This window comes from Heliangelus exortis, chromosome 6 (genome assembly GCF_036169615.1).
Source record: "Heliangelus exortis chromosome 6, bHelExo1.hap1, whole genome shotgun sequence".
NCBI classification, from domain to species: Eukaryota; Metazoa; Chordata; class Aves; order Apodiformes; family Trochilidae; genus Heliangelus; species Heliangelus exortis.
Window position 1 is genome coordinate 20,047,180 of NC_092427.1, and position 27,968 is coordinate 20,075,147.

The 27,968-nt window shown below is 48.3% G+C and overlaps 1 protein-coding gene across 4 annotated transcripts; it reads right to left on the reverse strand.

Moving 5' to 3' along the window:
- Positions 1-1,845: 1,845 nt before the first annotated feature.
- MLPH (melanophilin) lies at positions 1,846-27,968 on the reverse strand. Of its 4 annotated transcripts, XM_071747064.1 has the most exons (16): positions 27,636-27,968; positions 23,497-23,718; positions 23,158-23,294; positions 21,520-21,558; positions 19,394-19,485; positions 18,335-18,463; positions 16,773-16,965; positions 15,312-15,472; positions 10,824-10,907; positions 8,945-9,091; positions 4,996-5,151; positions 4,791-4,883; positions 4,279-4,344; positions 4,036-4,093; positions 2,778-2,875; positions 1,846-2,364 (listed from the first exon to the last, which is right to left on the reverse strand). In XM_071747064.1, the coding sequence occupies exons 1-16, from the start codon at positions 27,875-27,877 to the stop codon at positions 2,338-2,340; spliced, it is 1,944 nt and encodes a 647-aa protein (XP_071603165.1). In that variant the 5' UTR covers positions 27,878-27,968; the 3' UTR covers positions 1,846-2,337. The 4 variants fall into 4 exon arrangements, with proteins under 4 accessions (XP_071603165.1, XP_071603168.1, XP_071603166.1 ...); XM_071747067.1 differs by lacking the exon at positions 18,335-18,463 and having other exon boundaries at positions 27,636-27,967; XM_071747065.1 differs by lacking the exon at positions 10,824-10,907 and having other exon boundaries at positions 27,636-27,963.

Genomic DNA, 27,968 nt, shown 5'->3' on the forward strand with positions numbered 1-27,968 from the left:
CGCTCTCCACTCTAATATTTGCTATTATTTAATACAGGTTTAAAGCAACCTCTCAGTGTTGTGGGCTTGTGTCTCAAGCCACTTCAGCTACCAGATTTGCTCCTGGGTTCCCACACAAGTCACAGCACTGTGCTTCACATCCCCTTTGCCCACCTGGCCTTGCCACTGGGTACCACTGACCCACACTCATCCCACCCACCACTATCTGACCACCACCCAACAAGCTGCCAGCCATTCACCACCATTGCCCCCATCCTGCTTCAGTGCTGCTGTTTTGGCTCCTGCCTGATTTCAAAGTGAGAGGTGCACCAGGTGGTTACAGGAGATGATGGGGAGAGACAAGCACCTGAAAGAACAGACACTGCCAAACGGCTCTGAGGTCCTGGCTACAAAATTAGCTTTATTGCAGGATTTACTGTACATATATATGATCTCTACACAGGCAGAGGGGGCAGAGAGCTGTAAAATAACAACCTGGGTGGCTACAGCTTGAGCTTGAGTTTGCACTGCTGAGACATAGGGTGAGGACTTTCTCAGAGGGTCAAGCATTTGAGTGGTTGTGTGGAAGGACTTGAGTTATGGCTGAAGCAAGAGATGCAAGAGATGCAGCTGGGATGAAGGCTGACTCCTGATACCAGAGGGGTAGATGCAGGTCCATGGCACTGCCCAGGTCTTGGTGGAGCTTCCTTTTGCCAGCCAAGGAGCTGCCATCCTAGCGCTGAAGCAAACTGAGCAGCAAGAGATGCACCTGGCAAGGCTCTGAGACAGTTTGCACTTACCCTGTGGAACTTCAGGCCAGAAGGATTTAATTTTAAAATAAGAAACTGGTTTTGTTTCCAGCTGGGAAGCCAAGACTATGGACTTACAAGACTACTCTTGGGATGACTGGGGCACCAGTTTCTGGCAGCCTCTACTACTACCAAAACCAAACATACATGTTACTTGCATGAGAATTCACACTATTGTTGATAATTAAAGTGGTTTTAGTTCAGATGCACATGAATAGCTTAAAATAGTCCAGTCTGGGTTGCCATTGATGAGAAGCTGCCAGCATGCAGCTGACATCCCTGCTCCTCCCTGCATCTCCTGCTGTTGAGGGAGGGGGATGGGGGCTGTAAAGGACAGGGACCAGGAGGTACACAGCAAAATGCTTTCACATAAACCTGCTCCACAGTGATTTGCAAGAGGAAGCAAACCTCTCCTCACCCTGGTATCCTGGGTATGGGTACAGAGCCAGGCCCTCTGATCCACTGGGGCCAGAATTAAATGTTGTAGGGAAACAAACAGTTTGGGATTTCTGGGAGAGGGAATTACCAATGCTGCTGTCATCTGGCAGGACCCCAGGGCCGTTGTAGCTCCTAAAGGCCATCACAGCCCCTCCAAAGAATTGGGTGGGGATTGAGAGAGTTTGAGACTGAGACTGAGATTAAGACTGACTGGGAGAGGGACCATGCTCTTCCACAAAGTGCCCCTCTGTATGGGCCATTCCCTCTGCAGAGCAGTGGTCTTTAGAGAAGCACCTGTGCTCTGCTTGCTGGGGTCCTTCTGAAGAGCCTTGCAGGCAAGAGGGAATATTTTGAGAGCTGGAAAGACAATGTGATCCCCAACCAGCCCTCCAGCCTTTCTTCTACCTTTCCTGCCACTGCTTCCCACAAGCCTTGCCTCCCTCACCTCCCCAGATGGTTACAGCTGCTTCAGGCGTGGTGGCAAGAAGCCTCAGCAGGTGCCTGCATAGTTTTGTGCTTGCTGGGGAGGAGCCAGTGCTTCTCTTGCTCTGCTCTGTTGCTCAGGGAAGGGAAGTGATATTCCAAGGAGGAAGCTGGGAACCAGCACTGGAATGTGACTCCCATCCTGAGGTGCCCGGGCCCCTGCTCTACCAGGGGTACCTCAAGGGCATCCCGTGCCTGCTGTCAGCTCCTGTCCCACTTGGAACCAGTCTGGGAGAGAGCAGTGACAAGCTGCAACAGCTTTTGCCAGGTGAAGGCCATGTCCCTGCTCCCAAGTCCCCACACTGGAAAGCTATGCTGATGTCCAGCATCCCCTGAGGACGTGGCTCCTGCTCTGCATCCCTGTGGTCCCCTTGGCTGCCCAAAGCTGGGGTCTCATCCTGCATCCTCCCATGAGAGCCCCTGGCCACGTGTCCACACCCCAGTCCTCTCCCTGGAAGCTCCAGGGAGGACCCCCTGCCCGTGTCCTTCAACTTCCCTCCTGTCTGGGGTTTCAGGGGGTGATGAGCATGAAAGAAGGAAAAGTAAGCACTGGGGGGAAGGCGGTGAGGGTTTGTGCTGAGGTCTTGTATCATCAATGAAATGCGGTGGCAGGAGGGTCCCCTTCTCCTCAGGACAGGTGGGTCATCACAGGCTTCTGCAAGGCACAGAGGGAGAAACCTCAGTTCACTGCTGTGCCCATGCCACCCTGATTCAGCCCAGGCAATGAGGCCGGCACAGTCCTCTCCCCTCCAGCTGCCACTGCACGGGTTGAGGACTTACCCCATCCCACGGGGTGGAGGACCCACCCCATCCTATGGAGCACACATATGGGAATGCAAAGATGTGCATCTTGTGTGGTTTCCCTGCCCTGGGGCTTATGGCATCCCAAACCTCTGGAAGCCATGCCCAGGAGTGCCTGCTCTCAGCACAGTGAGACCATCGCTGAGAGCCTGGGGCTCTGCCAGCTCAAGGAGGGCACGGGGAGGTAGAGGTCCCACTGCAGAAGCCCAGGGAGGCAGGTCCATGCAGAATCCTGGCCAGCAACCCTCCTGGGCACTGGGTTCATACCGCAAAGAGCCTCTCCACCCTTCTGTTCTTCCCGTTGGGGTTTCTCTGTGTCAGGGAGCCCCGGTAAACCGAGTTGCGGTCAAAGGAGTCATCGAGACCTGGAGTCAGAGATGAGAGATGGAAAGCAGGTCCCTATCCACCTCATTAGAGGTTTCAGTGACCCACCAAGCCACTTAGGTTTTATTGTCCTCCTCTTACTGTGCTTCTGAATGCATCATTCCTCCTCTCTCTCGAGGTGGGCGGTGGGAACCCCTTTGACAATAGTCACTGACTTGCAGGGAAGGGGGTTGGGAGACTGAGTCACCCCAGCCCAGGAAGAGGGGGTTAGACCTGCCTGGTGATGTCTGTGCTGATTGCATGTCCCTCTATCTCCTCACAGGGCTGTGTCCATTGGGCTGCCTTTATCTGTATGTCCTTTGCAGGGAGGACAGCAGATGAGTCTTCTTCAGCATGACAGGGGACCTCTCAACCTACCAGCCTTATCCTGGGTAAATGTGACCATTAATCATCTGCTTTCACAGGGGAAATGCAATTCCTTCTCTGCACTAAATGATTTTGCCCCCTTATCTCTCTTCATCTTCTTTTATCTGATAGGAGAGTCATTCCTTCTGCCTTTAAGCTTACAAGGTGAGATAACAAATAAGAAAGTAATTTCCTAATGGGCCTCACAGATACAGATTGCCCCCTGCTACACAAGCTGCTCTGTCAAGTTTTAGATCACAGTCTACTTCAAAGCACTCCCAAGCTGTTGGTTATCATAGATTGGCTGTGGAGGGCCTCTTGAACCCCATAAAAAAACAGTGGCCAAGGCAGGTGGGCAACAAGCTCAAGGATACCTTCCTCAAGATGGCCAAATGAGGCAGAAATAGCTATCAGAGGAGATGATGGGCTTAGGTGAGGCTTTTAGATCTAATACTTAATGGCATGCCATAAATGAAGCATTGTAGATAATTCCCTGGACACCGGGGTGTCAGGAGCCCAGGCTGCAGAGAAAGTCCTGGTCACCTGGTCACCACATTTTGACTTCTGCTCTCCCATCCTTGTCCCTCTTCCTACCACCTGCCTTTTCCTTTCTAAGATATCCACCAAAGAAGAGGGTTCCCCTGAAGCTGTCCTAACAGAGGGCCACAAGCACAGGGAAGGTAACTCCAAGGCAGACACACAGCTGGGGATGGAAAGAGAGAACTGAGTGTCCCCAAAAGCCCAGCCCATCCACCTACAGGTCCCCACCTCCTTTGGGCAGAGAAGTGGTGCTTACCAGGGATTTCGAGGGGACCATGGAACTTCCTCCTGAGCCCCTGCAGGCCAGGCATTGCCTGTAAGAGAAGGGAAGCAGGGAAGCAGACTGCTGGGGGGAAGGGGATGGCAGGACTAAGTTCCCCCTTGAGGCCACCACTTCAAAAGCAGCTCCTGGGAGACCCTGGTTGTCTCCAGGTTAAATGTTGTGCCACATTCACACCAGCAAGGTGCACTGGCTGGCACTGGTCACACATGTACTCACCTTAATGTCATCCAAAGACTCTCCCAGACTGCTGCTGGTGGGACTGGGAGAGGGGAGACAGGCAGCCTGTGGGGAGAAAAAAACCCAGAGGTTTATCTGGGGTTTCAGAGAAGGCAGATGACTTGGTCTGCCTTTCTTTGCATTTTCACCTGTTTATTTAGCCTGGTCTGATCCTAGGGTGGGCAGAAGAGGCAGTGCACTGCCATGGCAGCACCTCTGCCTGATGGACTCCAATTATAAAAATCAGTGTGAGAATGCAGCAGTTGAGTCCAGGCTGTGATGCATGCATCAGACCTATGTGTCCTCCATGCAGCCCCAGGAAGAGCACCCCAAATACAAAATTCTCCCCTGATACATGGATGGAATCAGCACTGCTCAGTGAGACACCCGCTCTGGGAGCCATAGGGCAGAGTAGCAGGCAACAGGGAGGGAGCTGGGCACAGCTCAGCAACCCAGGCAGTATGTATCACTCAGGGCTGGCACATCTCATACACACTCTCCTCCTTGCTCACCTGCCCACTCGACTTCTTCTTCACCTTTTCCATCGACTTCACTGTCAGCCCTGCAGCAGACAGAGCTGCAATTCGAGATTCAATGTCCGATACCTTTAGGAGGAAAAAACACAGAGAGCTGGTGGCTGGAGGATCCATCACCAGCTTTGTCTGCCATCACTGGATGGCAGTATGGACTAAACAGCTCTCAGAGCCAAGGCCTCACCTCTCTCTCTGCCTGCTGCACCTGTGAAGCTGCTGAGGCCACTTTGTCCTCCAGCTCTGACAGCTCCGAGTCAGTAGTGACACTGTGCCGAGTGCCTTCCTCAAGCTCCTTCAGGGTCTCCTCAAGCTGGTAGGTCTTCCCATCGGTCAGGTACACCTGAAATACAAGAAAAAAAACAAACCAACACATTGTGGAATTAACCTTCCTGGAGTACTCCTCTCCTGCTGGGACTCTGGCCCCAGATGCAATATGTCCTGCTGCTATTTCAGGACTACCTTTCTGCTTTGCACCAGTCAGCTCTGGCAGGGCTTTTAATCTTATTTCCTCCCTTCTCCTGACTTTCTGAGAGCAATTACCAAGGGTGTGAAATGTTAAAAGGCAAAACAGGAACACAGGAAGGATCAAAACTGGGTGACCTCCTTGAGTAGCATCAGCATCCTCATGCTGTGTGCTCAGACTGGAGGCAGATGCTTGCAAACAAGTGCAGGCTGCCATGTGCCCTGGTGGGGGATAAAACCACTGATTTTGCTATCACTTGCCACCTCCTGGGCTACTACAATGGCCAAGCAAAGCCATTAAGGAGACATTAATCTGTCTATATACACTCACAGAAGATGATTAGATGTACTGAGACCACTGTTCTGCTCTCTGATCCCCAAATCTTGGTACTGCTAGTGCAACTCCAGTTCCTCCAGCCCTCTCTTCTCCTGTGCTGGGTACTATGGAAAACTGTCTAGCACAAGCCCCTTGCATGTGCTGAAGCACCACCCACCCACCCACCACATCAGGCCCCAGGTCTCATAGGTCCCACCAATCCCAGTGCAAACCCTGAGGCTGTAACCAGCTGCAAACATTTTTAGGTTCTATCTGTGAAGCCACTCAACCCACAAGTCACAGGGACATGATTTTTCTTGGGCCATCAAACTCTGCTGGTGCCCTCCAAGGTGTGTGGCACCCAGAGAGAAGAAAGTTATCCTTGAGTCAGCCAGGGACCCCAAGGGACCAGAAGGTTGAGCACACAGCTCCTGAGGCCATTGTCTATCCACCCCCCTGCCCCACTGCTCAAGGCAGCAGCACTAAACCTGAAGTTCACATACTTCCCAGCCTCATCTACCAGGAGAGGGGGAACCTCAAAACCTTCACGCCATCATCCCTCTTGGAATACATTTAGCCAGAAAACAGCTGGGAGGTGCAGTTCCTGAGTGCACTCTGCTCCCACCATCACCCTGCTTTATACATAAGATTTCCGTGATGAGAGATGAACTGCAGAGCACGTGGTAAGAACCTTGCAGGATGTTTCTGCCAGTGAAACCTACCCACCCGGATGGAGATGCAGCTCTTCTCCCCATCTTTGAACTGTTCCTTTGCAGCTTGGTAGATGGCACTGCAGATGCAATCTATTTCCCGCAGGGAATAGATTCATGGGGGTTTACAGCAGATCAAGAAATTTTCAGTGCTTCACAGTGTCACACTAACCTAGCAGAGGATTATGCTCTAGGTGTAAACTGACCACCTACACAAGCCCGTCAGCTCCAGTGAACAGACAGGTCACTCTATCCTTGTTCCTAAAAGCCTTGATGAAATGCAGTGCTTGGGAGGAACCACAGACAAAGGGGAAAAAAGGTTTAGCTGCAGCTGGAGCACAGTAGTGTCAAAGTCCAGCAAGCTGGGGGCTGTGCTTGTGCTCTATCCTTGGCACTCAGCCAGGGGAAACTGGGGACTGACACAAGGCAGAGCACCTACACTTGCTGCTGCTCCATCTCCCTTTTAAGACAGCCCTGGCCACCATCAGACAAGACTGGACTCTAATTCCTCTGTGGTGTCCATCCTTGGACTGCTGACCTGCCCACAAACAAGAAACTGGGGAGTGATCCTCTATATTCTCATTCCTACTCTCCCTGCTTACAGAAAACTCTCATGAACCTTAGGTTTTCTTCAAGCTCGTGGTATGCTTCAGGCACCTCCTTGCCATCTCCTGTGTTGGGAAGATTGGCTGCAGGGATGACCCAGCCACCATCCCACTGGCTCTCCCTGTGCAATGATTTACACACTGCTTTCTCTGTGGTCTTTATGGCTTTCAGCACTTTGGCCATGATTTTGCTCAAAGCCCGAGTCTATTACCTCTGCAAACACCAAGCACAGCCAAAGCAGAGGGTGGAAAGGAGGAAAAAATAAGGACATTATTGTAACATGGTGTGCAAAACAGGGCGAGTGAGGTGAAAGGGGCACCAGATCTTGAGGACTGGAAGAAAGATGAAGATGTGATAATTAAAGGGCTTGTGCTGTCCTTGAAGGGCTCTCCAGTGGAGACTAATGTGTGGCTGAGAGCTTTGATCTCAGTCCATGCTTTCTAGAGGATGGCCGCCACAAAAGAAGCCATTTAAAAGGCTCATAAAAGAGGTTACCAAGGGATGTGTTTCTCACTGGAAGCTGTGCCACTGGAGCTGTGTGACAGCAGCAGCAGCACCTGGCCACCTGAAGGCCATTCAGTTACTCAGCAGTTAAGGCCTAATTGCGTCATATTGCTTTACACTTCAGCAGGCCCGAACATGGATGCAAGTAGCTCCTTAATTTTGTGGGGAAAAAAAAAATGCAGAACCAATGAAATTATTATATTGCCACACTGCCAGTGCTTTTCCTACCTGAAGGAGCACTGATGGCAATAATGCTTGTAAATGCTGCTGGTTTTAGCTTGATGAGGCACTAAGCACATATGAAAATAAACTGAAGAAACTCATAATCCCTCCCTCTCTCAACAGGTAATTGCTCAGAAACCAAGGAGATGAGGGTGATATATGCACTTGCAACAGACAGTTGTGTTTACAACTGCATGTATTTCTAGGCAAGATAACTTACAGAGAACCAGCTAACAGTTCAGCTGATGTATTTATCATTTTATAGTGCCTTCACGGCAGAGCAGTGTTTTCCCATTTTCCATTAGAAACATCTGTTTTCATCACAGTGTTCCCCAGTTAGAAGACTTCCTCCTGACTGGAGAGGAGACTAGAATGAGAATAAACTCAGAACCCAAGGCTGGATCTGGTATAAGGGAAGTTGCTGTTAAAAAATTCCACACTACCTTAGCCCTTGAGCAAGGGTGGTCCTGTATCACCAGAGGCATTTCTAACTCAATTCTGCATGAAGATATTTAACTCTGAGTATTGTCTCAATGCAAAAAGATGAATGGTGCTTCACTTCTCAGATTTCATTCTGATTGAGCTGTAGCAACCCAGCTTTGTCTCTGTTTGCTCAGGAGCTGTCATATAGCACCCGTGTTAAATGCAGGATTCTGAAACACACCCAGTGGACAGGGGAATAAATCAGACTTGCACTGGGGTGATGGGAAAGAGGCTGCATAGCTGCTGTCCTCCTTCCTCCTCTCCCTGAGCCATGTCCCCATGGATCACTCACCACTGAGTAGGGGACAGGAGCCATCACAGTGCTGTCAGTACAGGAGATGCTCACCTAACAGAGTGGATTAGACCAGGGCTTTTGCAACTCACTCAGGAGCACTGACAGGTCTGGAAGAGATGTTTCAAGCTGTAGCAGGTACCTGACAAATGCTGCCAAGACTGAAGTCATCACCAAGCTCTTCTCCCAGTGCCCTTCTAAATAGATGTGGAGGTTGTATACTTTTTCATGACAGGCAATAGCCTTCAAGACCTCTGAGAGACTTTGCTTTTGACTCTTAGATGATACTGTAAGAGCCTACTGGGAGATCCTAAAAGATCCAACACCCTGGAAATTCCCTGTCCCTCAACATCCTGGTTAAGCAGGCAGCCGAGCCAGAAAGTGCTGGGAAGTATCAGGGTGGAGGTGTGGAACAGAACAAAGGACACATTATCATAAGAGTAGAAGGAAAGGCAGATGGAGCCCAGAACAGTATGGGTGGGAGGACACAGATTACCTTTGGGAAATCTCTGGCCATGTTATCCCTGTATGAACTAACCTCTGGATTCCTTGCTCTCTTTTCTTCATGGTCTTCTTCTTCAGAAGATAGTTCTTTGTCACTGATGTTTCTGGCTAACTCCTCCATCTTTCTCTTCAACTCCTCCTCCTCAGCATCAAGATCAAGTGGAGACCCTGGGGCTGGAGACTGAAGGAGAACAAGAGAGTTGTGTGAGAATCTCCTGCAGTGGACAACGGGATATGCCTGGCTCCAGACACACTCACCAAGACCAAAAAGCTTGAGGAATGATGGGCCTTGTCAAAGGGACTTTGTACACCTTCTCTACACCCACTTTCACAAGGAGTGGCCAGACCACCCAGGTGAGCAGCAGAGCTCAGTGAGTTGTGCTCCAGTTCTACACGAAGCAACAAAAACTCTTGATCCAAAGAACCTCCTATCCATTCCCCTCCCACCCCCTCAACTTGCTTGTTTTATCCCATGGGAAACTGTCTTTTCCCCATCCTTATAAAGGTGTGCATGGGGAAACTGGGGACAAAAATCACTGTATTTTCATTAGGACCCATAGTGGCTCTGAGACCAAGAGACTGCAGTTACCCAAAGAAGTTACCCAGAGAAGTTACCCAAAGTCCACCAGGCCAAGGGAAGCAGCCACATTCACTGTCACTCCTTGAGGTAGCTTGCAGAGCCTCTAGGCTCTGTTTGCAGTGACAAAACATGCAGCAAATTTTCTTGTAATACAGATGGCATATTTCCATCCATCCCTGTTATTAGGTGCAATCCTAATAGAAGAAGAATTCTGTAAACTCCCAGGCACAGGAAGGAATCTCCAGAAGCTACTGAACTCTCTACCTCTTCTGTTAAGAGAGAAATAAAATTATCTGTGTCTTACCTGTTGGGTTTTTTTTTAATTGTTCTTAATGACCTTGAATAATGGCATCTGCAGCAGGCAATCTTTCTCCCAGGAAACCTCTTCTCAGGCTCAGCTCTCCCTTCTGCTAGGAAGCTTTTCTTTCTAGTTAACCTCAACCTGTCCCACAGCAGTTCTGACCTGTTGCCCCAGGAACAAAGCATGGGAACCTGCAAACTCACACATCTCCTGCTCTCTTGATCAGATTTACTGACAGAAACACTGAATGGTTACAGACAGAGCCAGCCCCCTTATAAAATTTAGAAAAAAATAAGAAATTACACTGTTTCACCTATGCCTAAGGGATTTCTCTGTCATTTTCACTGGCTGTTCTACTGAGCCATCAGCCACCAGAGCAGGTCCTGGTGATGGAGTCACACAAAAGAAAAGGAGAATGTATAGCCTAAAATTATAAAGCCCAAATCAATGTTAAGCAACAGGTTTACAGGTTCTACACCACTGTCCAGCTTTGACTTAATTTAGTTCTTTTCTTCCAAGCTTGATGGCATGGTAAGACAAGGGCAGCCCAGAAGAGCCACAGAGGTCCTTCTTGACTCAGTTCTCACATTCACAATCAGGAGGTCACTTCCCCACATATACCAATTCATTCTCTCAAGATGCCAAGAGAGCTGTCACCACTCAGAGGGTGTACCAACACCCATTTAACAATATTACTGAAATTAGCCTTTTATAGAGTATTAAACTGATACCAAATTTTCTTTCTGCAGGAGGGGCAAGGAAGACACTACATTTTTTTGAGGCACGTGTACACATTTTAAATTTGCTTCTGTTCCTGCCCTGCCATGCAGAGTTTCCTAAGGCACTGCATCCCCTGAAGCTAGCAAAGAGCCTCCAAGGGCAAGACAGAGGATTAAAACCTAGAAGTCTGAGTCTTTTGCTATGTCTTTCTCCCTGCAGGGCAGCTGTTTCAGAGCACCCCCCTGCTAACAAGGGGAAGGATCAGCACAGAGGGAGTGCTGCAGAGAGAGTGCCCCAGCTCTGCCTGGTTACCTCGTCAGAGCGCACCAGGATTTTTTCCTCCAAGCGGTTCAGCATGCGTTCAATTTTGGACATGCGTTTGTGGAGCTCATGAATCTGGAGGAAAGGAGAGAGAGAGAAAAAAGAGGTAGAGAACAGACCAGCCACCACTGACAGAACAGTGAGAAAACAGTGCAACCAGCAGAAGGAAGCAAGCAGAAAGACACGACAGCACCTCTGCGGGCTGAGTTAAAAGAAAAAGAATGTCTTTAAAATATGGCCCTGGATACCTCAACGAGCTCCAGGAGGTGCACAGCCTCTCCTTGAACCTGGAAAACTCAAATCCACGCTGAGTACACAGCATGTGGCAATTCCCACCAAATCACCAGCAGCTTTGATGCAGTGAATATAAAACCACATCGCTGGCTGCCAGTGTGTCCTTTGTCCAGAAAAAAGCACCAGGCTGGAACATCTATCTTGCCATCATTTGCATGCTGCCCCAAACTCAAGGCAACACCAGTTTTTACTTCCTACTAACATGTGTTTTGAGCAGTTACTACCCCATCATCACCCTGCCAAGACAGTGCTGAAAAGGATGGAGGAAGGAGATAAGAATTTTCCATGAAAAATTCCAGATAGAAAAACTAAAACTCAAAGTTTGTCCCAATGTGTTTTGAAATTTTCTGACTTCTTCATTCTCTAATTTGCCAAGACACTTGTCCTTCCTTTCACTCTGACTTACAACTGAAAAGAGGGCAAGAAGTACAGAGCAAAGAAGATTCTGAAAATCAGAGAAGTTGCTTTGTATGCTCAAGAGACAAGACAAATTTTTGTGGTTAAATCACTGAAAATATAAAAGAACACTCTATGTTAGTTGTTAGAAACTGGTTTTGGGTTTTTTTTCCTATTTTTTTTTTCAAAAAAGGATTTCTCCTTTGATCCAAATAAATAAAATGCAAATGATGGGAAATATTGCCCACACAGATAAAACATGACCTGCCTCACTTCTGCTCTGAGTGGCTGCCTCCCATTCAAAGGGGAGCCAGCAGCAAACCAGTAAGTAAATGCATCAACAAAGAGATGCGAGGGCTTGGCTTTGTCTTTAGAACATCTCCCTCCTCTCACTTAGTTTTTGTGCTTGCTGGTCTTCACAACAGCTTGGAGAGATTGCATCTGCTTAAGGGAAGATGAATATAAAAACCTAACACTCTGGAGAGCAGAATGCTGTAATTACTATCCCAAACTGAATGCTGCTTTAAGCAGCTTTGAACCCACAGGCAGGAAGCAATCCCATCCATCTCTAAGTGGTTTCTCAGCACTGTTTAAGGTCTGCCCCTTGCATCACTCCTGGTGACAATGAGAAGCCTGTGACTGGCCACCAGCTTCAGAGGACAAGATGGTGACAAAGTGAGCACTGCCAATACTACTCTGTTTCCATGGTGCAGAGGTTGTGAGAGGTCAGAGGATAATGCAGGGCTTAGTGTTGATGGGCTGCAAGAGAGGACCTGAAGAGCTTTCATTCTCCTTTCCAACTCAGGCTGGTTTTAATGTGCATCCCCATATGGGGCTGGGACACCCTGCACTGCTCTCTGCGTGACAGAAGCTGGAAAATTCGTCTCTGTATTCCAACATTTAAAGTGAAGAGACTTAAAACACAGCCCTTAAGGAGAACATCAGTTAGGGCAAACTATTGCTTTCTGCTGGGGAGGACAGACTGGTTACTCTAGCAGAGGTGCTGCCTGCAGTCTCTCAAATAGCCAAGACCTCTAACAGGAGCTTTATGTAGAGAAGAGGAGCCACATGGCATCAAAGCTTCAGGAATCCAGAACCACTGAGCTCCCTTGAGGTAGAGCAGAATGGGTTTTGTGCAGAAACTTGGTGAACTGATGCTATTCCTTATGGCTTGGTCCTCTCCCTACCTGGCTTCTAAAGAACTAAAGGCATGGTTACCAATTCAGGGCTTCTTTTCAGGCCTCCTTGGCTTTAAGAGTTTTTTTAATACTGAGGTTTTTTCTTCAATTCTGTTCTAGCACCCTGAGCTCCTGGAGTCAGAGGGCTAGGAACAGCCCCTGCTTTTGCTACTGGAAAAGTTCCTTGTGTTGGGACTGGAATTAAAGCAAAAGCAATTTTCAGATCAGACACATTTTGACCCAACTAAGGAAGTTTTAGGAAAGAAAGTTTTCATCTGTGGGGTCGAAGTGACACAGGGCAAAGAACTGAGCTCTGTACCTCTTGAAACTTTCAGGTGCCAACAAGGTGTCTACTGGGTGTCTACAGTTCTTTTGAGGCCAGGCTACAGGATTTAGCACAGGGTTTAACAAACATGCTTCTGGGCCTGACACCCTGCAAGTCAACATCTTGAATTGCCAAAGGGTGCAGCTCCTGAGAAGAGGAGCACCAAGGTGACCTGTCCTACTCAGCCATCTTGGTGTCCCTTGAGATGTCTCATCAGGGGCTGGGATACCCCAGGAGCCCTGGCAAGGCTGTGTGACATACCCTGGGAGTGCCTAGAAGAAGTTCAAGAGCCATTCCATGGCTCTCCACTTGCAACTCAGCAGAATGCCATCTGCTGCTTGCTGTTTGAAATCTTTGCTGGCCTGCTTCTGCCCTGCTGCTGGCCCTCAGCTCCTCCATCTCCTCCAGTGTTAGGACCAGAGGATGGACACCAGCCTCTTTTGAACCTCTTCCAGCTCTGCCAGTACAGCAGAGCTGGCTAGGACTGCAATCTGGATGCTCTTGCCTTCTTTCTTCTTTGGGCTTAGACCTGGCCTCTCCCTGGCCAACAGTGACAGCAATGCATGTGGGCATCATCCTGAAGTTAATGGTCCAGCACACAGCTAGGTCTCTCCCTGCTGGGAAAGGAGAAGGCTCTGTGGGAGGATGGTTGCTAACCCTAAACACATCAGCTGCACAAAGGTCAGGAAGGATGAGAAGCTGTTTAAACTGATGAACGATGTTGGCATAAGGGCAAATGGTTTTAAATGAGGAGTGAGAAGATGCCTCATAACCATTAGAATGAGCCCAGCAGTCTGTGTAGCAAACAGACAAACAGAGCAAACTGCAAAGCATGCTGAACTGCCCTGAAGAGAGAGCTTGCCTGGCTGATGAAGGAAGTAATCTGAACCTGACCCCATTTCCTCACTGCAAAGCATGGGGCACATTTCATGCCTAATGTGCCATGGTCTCATTAAGGACACCCAGGCCAGGATTTTTTCATTTACTGCCGACTGAAAAAAGGGATGGCATTTACTAATTAAAACATGTAAAAGGTGAAGGAGAGGTGTCCCTATGCAGGCACATGAAGAATGGTGCTGAGTGTCAGATGTGATTACAGATCCCCCCACTCACTACCCAAAGGGGGTCCAGGACATGCAACATTGCCAACAGAGACTGGCAGCTGTCTCTCCCCATGGATCTGTAGCCAAAAACAACCTTGCATTTTTCTGCTCAAGAGGTCTGAGGGATGCTATACCATTTTTACCACCTACCATTCACAATGGTGGCATCAGGAACTGCAAGTCCTTACTTCACAATTATAACACAAGCTCACAGCCCTTTTGCGACACCATTTTCTAAACTGTTCCTGTGTTACCATCATTTGGGACAGATATGTGACAGGTTGTCCCGACCCAGGCCTTCTGGGGCAGGAACACTACATGCTGCAAAGGAAGAAAGAGATCTTGATACTTATTAAACATCCTCCTCCAGACCTCAATCTGATCATAAAGTACTGGCATATTCAATTGATGAAAGCTGCTTTGGGAACACATAAAAACAGGCAATTTGCAGGTAAGTAAGGGACAGGTTGGAAAATTAACAGCAACGAAGGCAGCCTTGTTACTGTGACAGCAGCATGGGCAGAGTAAAGCACAGTGCCAGATTTTCTCCTTGCCATGGGTGTAAAAGTGGAAGGGCTGGAAGGAGAGCCTGGGAGAGGAAGCACAGAGCTCCAGAGCACCTCTGCATCACCCTAAAGGTGCAGAGAAAAGTGTGTTTTCCCTGACATTAATGAAAGAAGGATCCTTAAACACACCTTCTCAGATCTTGGCCCTGCTCTTACTTCATGGCCACCTTGGCAGGCTCCTCACAACCTGGAGGGCAGAACATGGCCTGGGTATTCACCTTGCTGGTGCCACACAACCCTGACAGGATACCTGGATGAGCCAGCTCCAAGGTCATCCCACAGGCTTGTTGTATTGCACTGGTAATGTAAACTGGCTACACCTCCAGCTTCTTCAGTTCCTGAGCTGAAGAGGAGAGAGGGTTCTTAAGTCTACAGAGATGTGTGTATCCACTGAGATACACTCTGCCTCATCTTAGATCCACATATGGGACATGTGGCCACCAAGCTGCCCCTGTGCATCCTGGCTGGGAGACTCCCTTTGTTTACCACCATTGCTTCCCTTCTCCTTTGAACTCCCCTGCATCATCCTGCATCTTGCAGATAACATGGGCCATTTATGGCACAAGAGGCTTGACCGCAGAGTTGGTCTCCAAACAGGTTCATCAGCTGTTTGGTACCTGATTCCCAGTGGAGCTGACGTTCTCCTGGGAAGAGGCTCTGTTCTGGTGTTTCATGTGATGGGGTGGGTAGGCATGGAACTGGGCTCCCTTCACGTCCTCATCAGAGGTGTCCATATCTGCAGAGTACCGGGCACAGGGCTGCTCATTCCAGGGGCTGCCTTTGGAGAGAGAAGGCTTCAGCACAAAGGTGCAAGAGATGCATATCCCTGAGTTATTTCCTGGACATCAGACCCATCCTTAAGACAAACAAATAATAAACCTTGGTTCTTCATGTCCAAGTCACACTTTTTGTCCTCTGACAAAGATGTCTCTTTAAGAGACTGAGGTTAAGGCTGCCAGCTCCACCCACTGGGGCTGCACAGCACCTGGCTTAGCAGGGTCCCACACAGCACTGATGAGATAGGGGTGGGCACAAGGAGTATCATCCTTGCTCTCTCTTGCCCCAGACAGCCAGGTTCCTCATAAAAAACTACTAGTTTGTCCCATTTGGTAAGGCACAGGTTTCGACACTGCCCTTCGTGCATTGTTCAGGTTCTAACAGATTTTTCTCTCAGGCCAGAGAGATGCTAGCCTAGGACAGAGCATTCAAAAGAGTGGAATTTCTCCTTTTTAAATGAGAATTTCAAATGAGGCAAAAACAACAGGAGAAAATGGAATTAACAAGCCAGGGGTCTTCCTGCTGCTGTGCCTCTCCAACGGGGCTCAGTGTAGGATTTAAACAGTGCACTGTAAGGCTTATCCAGGGTTTCCTAGGGCCCTGAAAATCAAGCACATTAAAGTAACACCAAGCAGTTGGAGACACAGAAGATTATATATATATTCTACAGCCTTGTGCATGTGCACAAGGCAGTGCCTAACCCTCCTGGCTCTGCTAGAACATCAGGAAAAACAGTAGTAAAAAGGGAAGTTCTGTACCATCATTTCTGGCATATTTACAGCCCCATGAAACCACAGATCCTGCAGCCTGTCAGGGCACCCTGCCCAGCTATAAAAATGTTACTTAGCTTGCCTCCAGTTCTTGTTCAGACTTGAAATGCCCTTAAAACTCTAAAATTTCTGCACATTCTTTGGCAAGGAGTTCAATTCCTGTTGCTGCCTGAGGAGGAAACACATTCTGTTGTTTCTAGTCTGGCTTCTAGCCGTGTCATTTCATGGTACCCAGTTTGTATTCTAGACAAGACCTCCAGATATGAAAGGACTGGGTAGATTAAGAACAACTCTTTGGCTTTTAGAAATGCATTAATTTGGGACAAAATTAGTCCATTATTACCAAACAGCTTCAGATGATTCTCTTGTGAAAAAAATAAAATCACTTGTGCAGGTGAATATTTTGTCTTGACCCTTCAAGCCTTTTAGTGGTTTTGAAGCTACTAAAAAAATTCAAGACGTTTTAATTTTGGTCCAGCTCATGCAGCCACTTTTCCCCAAGTGTGAGTCTTCCTGGATAAAGACACTTACCAGGTTTTGCATTTCTTTCCAGGCTCCTTCTTCGTGCATTGACAGTCAGCCGGACCTCTGTGCTGAAATGCTGCTCCGGAGGGCTCACTCCTGCTCCCTGTTCCTGCAAGAAGTGGTGGAAGACCAGACCTGCTTCTGTGATCCTGGACTCCTGGGAAGCATCTTCCACTGAGTTGGGGAAATCTGAGAAGGACTGAAAGATGAGGATTGCTGCTGAGCAGCTGCCCGTGAAGACTCCCTGCCTCTCCCAACCTTCCCTCACAGCTCCTGGTTTTATCCCCCAATACATAAACACAGTTCTTTTATAAATGGTGGTTCCTAATAATCCATTTTAAAGCCTTCTTTATCTTGATGATGAGATCTGTGCAATACTGTTCCTCACTGCCAGGTGGCACTGGTGATTTATACCAGAGAGCATCCCTTCAGCCAGGCTGCAAAAAGGCTGAAGTCTTTTAAAAGCCCATACCCTTTCACTTACTCAAACAAAAGCCACCTTCTGCTCCTCAGATAACCTCCAAGAGATAAACCCAGTTCGGATGATCTAGACAGAGGCCAGCCCTCCCGAGACTCAATTTATATTCTGCTTCATAAGGATGGGCTTAAATAAAGAATGAATTTCTTTAAATGCTCCAAATACTTTTATATGGAACAGTGGCAATTCTTTTTAAAATCTTTGTCACACATCTCAGAACATCCCACTTATACCCAGGAATATAGCTTAAGGTATCACAGTATCATTAGAAGGAAGGAGGTGTTTAATGTTTTCAAAGTGAAATGTCAACAGGAAAGGCAAACTGGAGCATCCTAAAAAGCATCTGATCTGATCTGATCTGAAGCATCTCAGGCTGGAAGATCTTCTGACATACGAAGGGCAGCCCCTTGGTATCAGTCTTGGGGATGTCCCTTTGCTGGGACAAATGGAGGGCAGCTCACTGCAGTTGCTGCTGCTACAGGGTTGCTGGGTCCTGCTCCTGGTAAGGAGCTCCTGACACTAAGGACCTATTTCCTATATAGAAATAGCTGGTGATCATGGAGTTTTTGTTCTCCCCGTGTCTTCCTCTGACTGAGTGGGACCCCCACCCTGCAGGTACCATTCCTGTAGTCATGCTGGCTCTGCAGGATTCATCTTCTCAGTCTTAGAAGAGTAATGTGTTCCATGAAGCTATCAGCCAGCAACATCCCCAGTGCCACCACGCAGCAAAACTAGCCTCAGACCAGACAGGATGATGGGAGAGAAGTCTGGATTAATTTAATCCCTTGAGTACTGAACCTACAAATACTTGATGGAAATGAGGGTTTCCCATAGCCTTGGAACAACACAAGAAAACTGTAGTCTGCAGAAAGCCTCTTGCTGTCTCATCACTCATCCTCCCTCCAGTCAGATGTCCTGCTCCTGACTCAGCCTGAGGCAAAGGACTTAAAATGGGAGAAAAGACAACAAGCAGGGCCATGAGAAGCGAGGATTTGCACTGTCCCCTCTCGAAACCAGCTGAAGGAGGAGGCAGCAGAGGTAGGAAGGAGGATTAAGAGAGGAAAACAACACCCCAGCACTCTCCCAATACCTGGAAAACATCCGGGCTGCTGGCTGCTGGAGAGAGCTGCACAGACTGGCGGCGAGACTGTGCAGAGTACTCTGAGTCCAGTTCAAAATCAAAGGGATGGACAGACAGCAGGCGCTTTGTCTTGCGCATCTCAGTCAGCATAGGGAGAGCAAGAAAGGAAAATTCACCATGAGCCACAGTTGACCTTGAAGAAAGGGGGAGGAAGGGCCCTGTCTCCTTTGTTTGCCTGTGTCTGCACAGCCCAAATTGGGGAATATAGAGGAGTGAGTGCTTATGCTGGAAACACAAAGTGGGTTCCTGATTTCCTCCATCTCTGGATTGGGACTGTGGCCACAAGCAGATGCTGTGTCCTGGTTTGTAAAGGGACTATGGAAAGCCAGGTTACAGCTCTGAGACAGATCCAGGTCTTCAGAGGAAGGATGCTATGGGCAAATCTCCCCAGATATTTGGGAGGTCATCATCTGCCTTGGGACAGGAGCATCTTAGACAAGCCTCTTAGAACTCAGAGGCAGATAAAAATGAAGTACCAAGTGTGTGAAATGTAGCTCATACCTGTAGCCAGGTGTTTATGTAACAGTGGGTATGTAACTGTTCAAGCATTTCAAACACACTAGCAGATTCCACACATGCTGCAGGGATAAGTACACTTCCCCTCAGCCTTCTGAATCTGCATTTCAATTGATACACATAGTCCCAGAAAATCCCAGGAATCATCTTGATCATGATGTGTTTTGCTACTCTACCAGGTATCTCTTCTTCTAGTGAAAAAAAAACAGGTGAGTTCTCCTTACATAGGTAGGAGCTGGGACTTCTGTATTAATCAGGGACTTCCCAAGTGTCACAAGTACTTGTGATTTACTGGCTTGGTTGTTTCTCTGCAAACTGGGAGAGGGGCTCATCTCAGAAGAGAAAAACAGAGAGCAACACCCTGGTTTTAAGTGGCACAGAAAGCCCCCATCACCATCACTACCACCACCACCACCACCACCACCCAAAGCAGACCAGCAGCAGCTGACAGCACAGAGTGAGGCAGAAAGGGCCCCAGACAAAAACACTTACTCTGCTGTAGCACTCTGCTTCAGCTCCACAAAGAACACTGTCTTCATCATCACTGTCATCCCCAGTGCCACCGCTGGTGGGGTGGTATTCACCTGGAGAGAAGATAAGGGCACACTGTGTATGGGAAGCTCCTGCACCCTGCGGGAAATCAGTCCCCAAGTGTGGTGGTCACACCGGTGCAGCTGTAGGTGAGGCCGTGCTTCATTGGTGGGCTGAAACGATCTAGATTAGATAGCCCTCCACAGTTTTTTTTTTTCCCTCTTTTAATTTTTTGCATACTTGTCCTGGGTTGATGTGGTGCTGGTTTTATTGTGGTGGAGGGGCCCCCAGGCTGGGTCCTGTGAGAAGCTGCTGAAAGCTCCAAAAATCCAGCCCCACCTCTGGCTAATGTTGAGTCCATCAGGGACAATGTATGTGCCTCTGAGATTAACATATTCAGGAAATGAATTAACATCTCTCAAGAAATGAGTTGCTATTAAGATCTCTGGGCAGAGGAGAGGGCAATACCAGAGGTGAGAGCAGATACCATGGTTGGTGAGGACTGAAGGGAAGAGGGTGCCCAAGCAGAGGTTCCCTTGCAGGCTGTGCTGGGGTGGCAGCTGCCCCCCTGCAGACCATGGAGATGGAGCATCCTGTGAAGGAGCATGGTGGAGAAGAATTGGACCTGCAGGAGTGGAGGAGCCTGGAGCAAGGCAGGTGACTATGCTGTGACTCTGTGGGAGTTTGCTGTCAAGGGGCTGTACCTCATGGGAGGGACTCATACTGGAGGGGTTTGTGAAGGACTCTCTCCTGCAGGAGGGACCATACGTTGGAGATGGGGAAGACTGTCAGGAATTCTTCCCCCTGAGGACGAAGGAGCAGCAGAAACATGTGACAAACCCCACTCCCTGCTCCCCTGTGCCACTGGATGGGGGCAGGTTTAGATATGGGGAATGAAGTAATTTGGTCTTGGGAAGAAGGGAGGGATGGGGTAAGGTATTTAAGCTCTGGGGTTTATTTTCTCTTTGCCCTGTTTTGATTTGATTAATGATAAATTACACTGATTTTTTCCCAAGTTGAGCCTGTTTTGCCCATGACCGTAACTAGTGAGTGAAACCTTCCTAGTCCTTATCTTGACCCACAAGGTTTTAAGTGAATTTCCTTCTTGACATCCCAAAGTGGGAGGAGGGGGAGTGAGCAGCTGCATGGTTCTTTGTTACCATCTGGGCCTAAACCACAGCAATGCTCTGCCATGGCCACTAGGTTACACAAGTCAAGTGAAGGGAGAAAGGCCAGAAAAGGGTCAGAAAGAAACACATCAAGTTAGCCCCAGTGGTGCAGCTGGCATGCAGTGACCATGGGCTAAGATCTGTAGGATACAGAAGCTCTTTGGGATGAGAGAGGTACTCACTCTAAGCACTTGAGCTTGCAAAAGCTCAGTTTTGCTCCTTGCTTCCACTTCCAGCTGCACTCCATCAGAGATACGGAAGTGACCATTGCAGGAGGATGAAGGGCATCTACACACCACATACTGCACCCTGAGGCCCACCCTCAGGGTGACCTCCAAGTGCTTGAAAGCACTTCAGCTGGACCCATCATGGTTCTGCTTCTGCTCTTCCTGGTTTCCACCTCCACCAGTTTTCAGCACCTCTCACTGACCCGTTCCTTTCTGGCTCCACATCTCTGTACCCAGACCTCTGCCAAGCCCAGCAGTACTTTGGGAACAGCACAAAGCCACACCAAGTCAAGGTAGGCAGAATGATCTTCCCTGTATCAAGTGGCAAGGGACAGTGGATCTTTCCTGCAAAGGCTCCTAGGGAATGCAACATGTAATCCCAAATTCTGTGGGTTCCTTGAGAATATGACCAGCTTTAAGCGTATGATGTAGGTGCACTGAGATGCCAAGTACTTTCAAGCTTCAAGTCTGGCATGTAACTGTTGTATCTCAGTCTATCCTTGGAGACCTCAGGTCTACTGCAGTGCAAGAGATGGGCATGACAGCCCCACCTCTAGTGCAGATTTTCTCCCTGGTCCACTACACCAAACTACACTTGAGTGTCCATGGCCAGAGGGTTTGAAGAGGAAAAAACATTGGAAACGTCTCTTGAACTGCAAATCACATGCTGCAATTCTCTTTATTTACTTACTGTTAATGTCTGGCAGGCTGTAAACTCTGTCATGAAGACCTAAAAGAAAAGAAAAACAGTGGAAAAAAATAAACACATTTTTTCCTCTGCGTACCTCACAGAGAATAAGCCTGAGAGCTTCTTAACTGGAGTTCTTGTTTTCTCGACATCACTAAACACAATCACTTTAGACAGAACAAAACAAGCCCTTGGACACAGGACTTGACTTTTAAAAGTCCAAGAGTTTGACACCCCCACTTCCACAGTCCTAATGCAATGTCCCAGGGAGTGCAGCAGGGGGGAAGGCACAGTCAATAGTAGATGGCCATGCAAAATGCAATGGTCTCACATCATTCTGCTGTACCTCCTGCAACTAGAGATACATCCTCCCACAAGGAGATTCTTGCTCATTCAAGGGTCAAGCCAATTCACTGCTGTTAATGAAGTAATAACAAAATCATCTCCTTTTGAAAATGACATCAGAATCCCAGTTTAAAGAAGCCTAAAGCACTGTTAGCCTCATCCTTGGTTTGTTCTTTCTGTGTAGTCTGACACATTTTCAGACTGAGTGCTGCACAAATGCCACTGATCTCCATGCTTTCTCTGATATGTCTGCCATGACTGGTCTGGAAAAAAGAACTATTGGACCAGTTGAATCAGCTCACAGCTGTGGTATTTGTGCAAACTTTTCTGTGGCTTGTCCACATGAGAATTAAATACACATTGGTTTTCTGAGACAACAGACAAAGCAGTGCAGCAGTTGTGTGCTACCCAGTAAACAATACTGCATTAACCACAAATTTTAATGTCTGTTTATGCAGTATCAGACAATCTCAGAAATAAGGAAGATCTATAAAACTCTGAAGAACATAGCTATGGTAACAGGTAACTCATTAATTTTGAGACAGCATTGTCAGTGCCTGAATATCATCTGATTGGCAATAAAAATCATTACATCCTGGGAAAAAACAAGTCCTGGCTTCATCCAGTCAGCCACATGTTTTGGACCTGCAGATTAAACTTGGGCTCATCTCACAAGCCCTCTCCCATGACAGAAAGAAAGAGTCCAAAGAAAGAAAACCAAGAGATGCAACTCTTACATACTTATACACTGCTGGACAGGAGAATTCCAAAACACAAGGTGTTCTTCAAGACAAGAGGGCATGGTCTCAAGTTGTGCCAGGGGACGTTTAGGTTGGATATTAGAAATATTTTCTTTATGGAGAGGGTGATCAGACATTGGAATGGGCTGCCCCGGGAAGTGGTGGATTCTCTGTCCCTGGAAATATTTAAAAAGGGACTGGATGTGGCACTTAGTGCCATGGTCTGGTAACCACAGTGGCAGTGGATCAAGGGTTTGACTTGATGATCTCAGAGGTCCCCTCCAACCCATCCGATTCTATGATTCTATGATTCTTGAGCCTATGGTAAAACCTTAAACTGTAACAGAGGAAAAAAATAAATTGACCGAGACCATCTGCTCTGCTGCTCCCAGTATGAATGCATCACCCTGAACCTCTGCTTCCTCCCCAAAATGTTTCACACAGTCTTGAAATCACATGGCACTCAGAGCAGCTCATGTTCCTCACTTGGTGCATCCCAACACCTGCTCAGCCCCTGATGCAGCAGAACAGGAGAAACCCTGGTGCTCCTCCTCACCTAGAAACGTCGAGTTCAGGCCCTGCCCTGGCTGCAGCCTGCCACAGAGGGACTGCAGCACTTTGGCACTTCCAAACCTCTTGAAACGGGATCGCACGTGTTCATAATACCACTCCAGGGAACCAATCTTCATGATCCTGCCCAAAGAGAGAATGCACACACAGGTGAGCCAGCCCAGCTGCACTCATGGACCAGACCTTCACCTAGAAACCACCTTGCCACAGAAACACAGCCTGTTTTCTGACCACCCTAATTGCTTTCTAACCAGCATGAAGTGATGCTCAGTTTGGGTGACTCTTCTTGAGCCTGACCCCTCTCCCTCCATCACAGGAGTGGTACCTGGAGAGGCGGCAGGGATCGCAGACCCAGCCCTGTTCCTTCTTGTTGTAGCGACTGCAGTTCTTGCAGGTGTAGAAGCTGCAGTCCAGGCACTGCCTCTTGCTGTTCAGCAGGAACTTGAAGGGCTGGAGGCAGTGGACACAGTGGGTTTCGTTGAGGTGGGATTGATTTGTCAGGAACTCTCTCTTGCTGCTTTCCTGGTTGATCTTGCATTTCAGCTCCCTGCAGAAAACATTCCAAAACACAGGAATTTGGTTTTGTTAGCATTTTGCTGTGAATTCTCACATGGAAAAACCCTGCCACGCTTCAATCATTTCAGGAATGATTTTTTCAGGGAACGTCCTGAGTCTCACAGCTTGTGGAAACAGCTGTAGGGCAAATCTAATAAATAACATATCAGGAGTTAAACAAGATAAACAAAGAAATACGCTTCAGATTCATGGCAGTTTGTTATACGTTAGGGTCTGCTGCTGTTAAATTTAAGATTACATTTGGTTGTGTCAAAATCTATCCCACTTGCTATTGATCATAAATCCTAGCAACCTCAGGAGAATACTCTTCTCAAAGGCTCTGGCTGCGTCCCAACAATCTTTGAGCCTGAAGTCCAGCTGTGAATTAAAGGCCTTCTGGGATTCTGAGTTTTAAAAACCTAAACAATATGAGATTAAAAAGGATCAGAAGGGGATTTGATCTGGTCCTTCACTGCTAAATTCAGCAGAGACTTTTCCTGAGAGCAGAAGTGATGTGCAACAATGTCCTGGCTGTTCAGCAGATGGAGGAGATGCTCATGATGGTCCTGTGAAAGCCCAGATAACACAAGTGCTTTCTCAAAGCACCTTCTCCTGGCACTTCATCATGACACAGCTGTTAGAGCAGTTCCCTGTGCAAGGAGGTACCTGCACAGGGCTGCACATTCAGTGGCAGGCAGGGCCAACTAGAAGCCTGCCAAAAAGGGAGTCCTGCTGCACTACCCAAAGGCTTTCTGTTTGTTACCCAGGCCACACACTACCTCAGATGTTTGCCTTTGGGGCTATGGCTGAGAGGCAATGTTTGACTTGCAGGGAGGGTCCTAGAAGGTTGTTTTCTGTCTAGGCTGGGTGAGGAAACTGCGTTTTCCAGAGAAAAAGTCAGCCTGGACCAAAAAAATTCAAGTAATCAGGTCTGAAAGCAGGTTCAGAAGGACCATGTAGACCACAAGGCTGCTGGTGATGGTCCCAGTGCCCCCCAGCCCCCAGGAAGGTGGCCCGATGCTGAGTGGGAGCCTTGCTGGCATGGAGCCGCAGCGCTGTCAAGTCCATGGGAGCAGGGATGTGGCTGCTGGTGGGAAGGACAGGAATGTGGATGGAGCTGATCTCTGTTGAACCAAACCAGTTTGCACACTGGGGATCAGCTCTCTTTTTTTTCTGGGGGACACTTCCTGCCAGGTCATTGCTGGCATGCCATAGTGTGTTCACTGTCACACTGGAGCAATACCAACCTGCATTAACTGAGGATCTGGGAGGTGTAAAAACCAGTATGGAGACTGAACTGGGCACTTAGTTTTCATGTGCAGCTATTCACCATCCTAGCAATGTTTCCAGTGACCTAGAGCAAATGTCTAGCAGTAAATTTATACGTGGCTACAAAAACAAACCCCCGAACAGAAACCCCTTGGGCTGGGCTCAGTGCTTTCCAGCTTTCAGGTTGTTTGCAGCAGGATGCCATCTTTCTGCTTTTTCTGGTTCCCAGAGACTGGTTGGATCCCTTCACTTCCCCTCTCTGCCAAAGGAAGGACAGGTTTCAGCCAAACCAGTTTAAAATCCTGCAGGAACTGCAGGCCTCTTGTCTCCTCTTGCTGACAGGGACAAAGTCAGCCCCTTCCCTGCTCTGCTCACAGCAGAATAAATCAGTGCTGTTGGGATGCCAGACTATGGTGGGGTTGGTCCAGTTGAGCTCCAGGAGAGCTGTCTCAAAAAGAGGGTATTGCTGTCAGGGAGGTTTATAGAAAGAAGCAAGGAAAGCCCTCACAAAGTAGCCATTATTTAATCTCTCAGGCAAAGCATTACCCTCGCATGGCTGTGCAGTTTCTGGCCAGCTGAAGCCTTTGTCTGTTGTGGGTGAGCAGCTTCTGCCAAAAAGAAAATGCAGAGAAGTAGCAGAAAAGGAAGAAAATGACCAAGCTTGGGGAGGGGGGGGGAATATTTCTTCAAGGTTTGCAGGTTGAGACAAGCCCATTGAATAGAAAAGCAACTGAATAAGAAGCAAGTGAGGATGGTCAGAACACAGCAGGGTGAATGGCTGCAGAGTCTCCCACAACCTCACCTCATCTCCTAGATTGTTACAGGCAGAAAATTCAGGCGTGCAGGAACATGACAGACTCCCCCAGACTGGTGGTCTGGTCTATGCCAGGTATTACAGAAACTTCTGATGGACAGACTTGGAAGTGGCTGAGCCTGTGGAGAGGCAGCCAAGCCTCATAGCAGGTAACATGCTCTGCCCTAGGGACCTGAGCATTCCCAGACACTACTGGGTTAATGCCAGCCCTCCAACAGGCAGGACTACTTAAAAAAATTAAAAAAAAAAAAAATTAAAAAAGCTGTGGCAGCAGGGACAGAGGGAACACTGCTTAAGGGAGACAACAGCCAAGTAGAAGCATCCTAAGATCTTCCTTCTATCTTGTACCTTCCATACAAGGGCACTAAGTTTGGGAGCCTCCTAGGCATCAGAGCAGACCCAGATAAGCTGGTCTGGCACCAGTGGCATGCAGGGAAGTAATTCACCTCACCCACTTCTTTGCTGAAGGGCACAGCAACATAGGTCTCCACCTCCTTCCTCCAGGCAGAGCTAAAATGCAGCACAAGGGAGAAATCTACCCTTTCCAGGGTGATAATATTTTTAAACAATCTTGTCTGATCCCTTGTCCTACATTTCAGAGATGCCAGCAGAGGAAGGCAGTTGAATATGATATAGAATTATCTCTGCCTCCCACACAGGCTGGGTATTCTTAGCCAAAAAAATAATCAGGAGGTTCAGAAATATGTGACTGAGAGCTTCCTGAGGTTACTCAGTGGTGTAAATGGAGAAGCTCCCATGCAGCCTTGGGTGGAAACCCCTGATGGCAGACTTTGAGGGGATGTCTCCACAGTTCAGATGCACATACCCCAAAAGAAGAATGAAACAGGATGACTCCCACCCCTAAATTTTCCCTTTGGATCTTGTAAGAGGTCCCTAGAGCATTGTTGTTTCATTGGCATCAGCCCAGGCTCACAATGTTCAGAGTTAGGAGGGTATGAGGGCTCTTCTGGAGCACAGCACTGACCAAATCCAGGAACATGGGGCCAGCCTGTCAGGATACTAATGAGAACATGGCCTGTCCCTGAACAGGGACACTGGAGCTTTTCAAAATAAAGTTAATAAATTATTGAGTTCAATGCCTGACATAGTTCATGAACTAAGGGGGCCACAATTTCTTGTGTTCAAAATTTGATCTAATCTGACTAAGCATTTTTAAAACAGCACTTTTGTCAAATGCCCTCTTTATAAGAAATTCAAAGATACATCCATTTACTGCTTCAGTGATTTTTAATCTTTTCCCAATCTGCGGCCCCTTAAAACTTTTCCAGAACACCACAATGCCTGTATAGCATCTTTAAGGCTACTACACTTGGTTTAGTACAGCTCCCAGCTATTCCTCCAGGATCTTGGAGAAGTCTATGGACTCCCATGACTCACTGAATACCCCTCATCTCATAAACACATGAGAACCATCACATGACACAAAAGCCAGGGAGCCAAATTCCCTTCTTTGCTCTGAGAAAAGGTCTCCCTGGAAGAGCAGTGTCATCATCAAGCCCCACAAAGGCATTTTGTGAGCAGGGGCTGCATATTTGTCCCCATAAAGTGCCATCCTGACACTGATTTGCATTGCTGCTAAAGTCCTGGTGCCAATCTGCACCTTTGCAGCACAAACGTGTCACCTTGCCACTGATAACTTCAGCTATTAACCACCAGGTTTGATCTTAACAACCAGATCCTGGCTGTTCCTCCTCGATGCGTTGCTTTTTGTTTCCTACAACCCCTATATGCAAGGGGAGACTCGGGGATCCACGGCCCACGCTTTGCTCGCCTCCCATTCCACAGAGCAGAGAGCAGATACTCACTCCAGCCGTTCCTCCTCTTTCTTCCGCAGGTCAAAATCCCGTTGCACAACTTCCCAAACGTGCTTGGCCTCTTCATCGGTCAGCTTGGAGAGGTCCAGCTTCCTCCCCATCTCCAGATGAAGGAACCCTGGTCTGTTACTCGGGACACTGCCTCTCCCGTGCCCTGGGATGCTCACAGGATGGGAAGTGGGGGCGGAATAGTGGGGGGAGAAAATCTCAGCCCCACCTCTGCGCCTGCCCATATACCGGGGCAGAGGCAGGGCTGGGGGCAGGCACGCCGGCTCTTGGCAGCGGTTCTGACGGGCCAGCCTGTCCCTGGAGACGGCGTCGAGC

Bases quoted from the DNA above. Each gene is read 5' to 3' on its own strand.
- MLPH (XM_071747064.1), bottom strand. From the start codon at position 27,877: ATGGGCAGGCGCAGAGGTGGGGCTGAGATTTTCTCCCCCCACTATTCC. The intron at 18,464-19,393 runs GTAAGTGTTTTT...ATGCTGACTGAG, and splicing joins AAGCAGAGTGCTACAGCAGA to ATGCGCAAGACAAAGCGCCT. The intron at 2,876-4,035 runs GTAAGCACCACT...CTCTGACTCCAG, and splicing joins TGGTCCCCTCGAAATCCCTG to GTCTCGATGACTCCTTTGAC.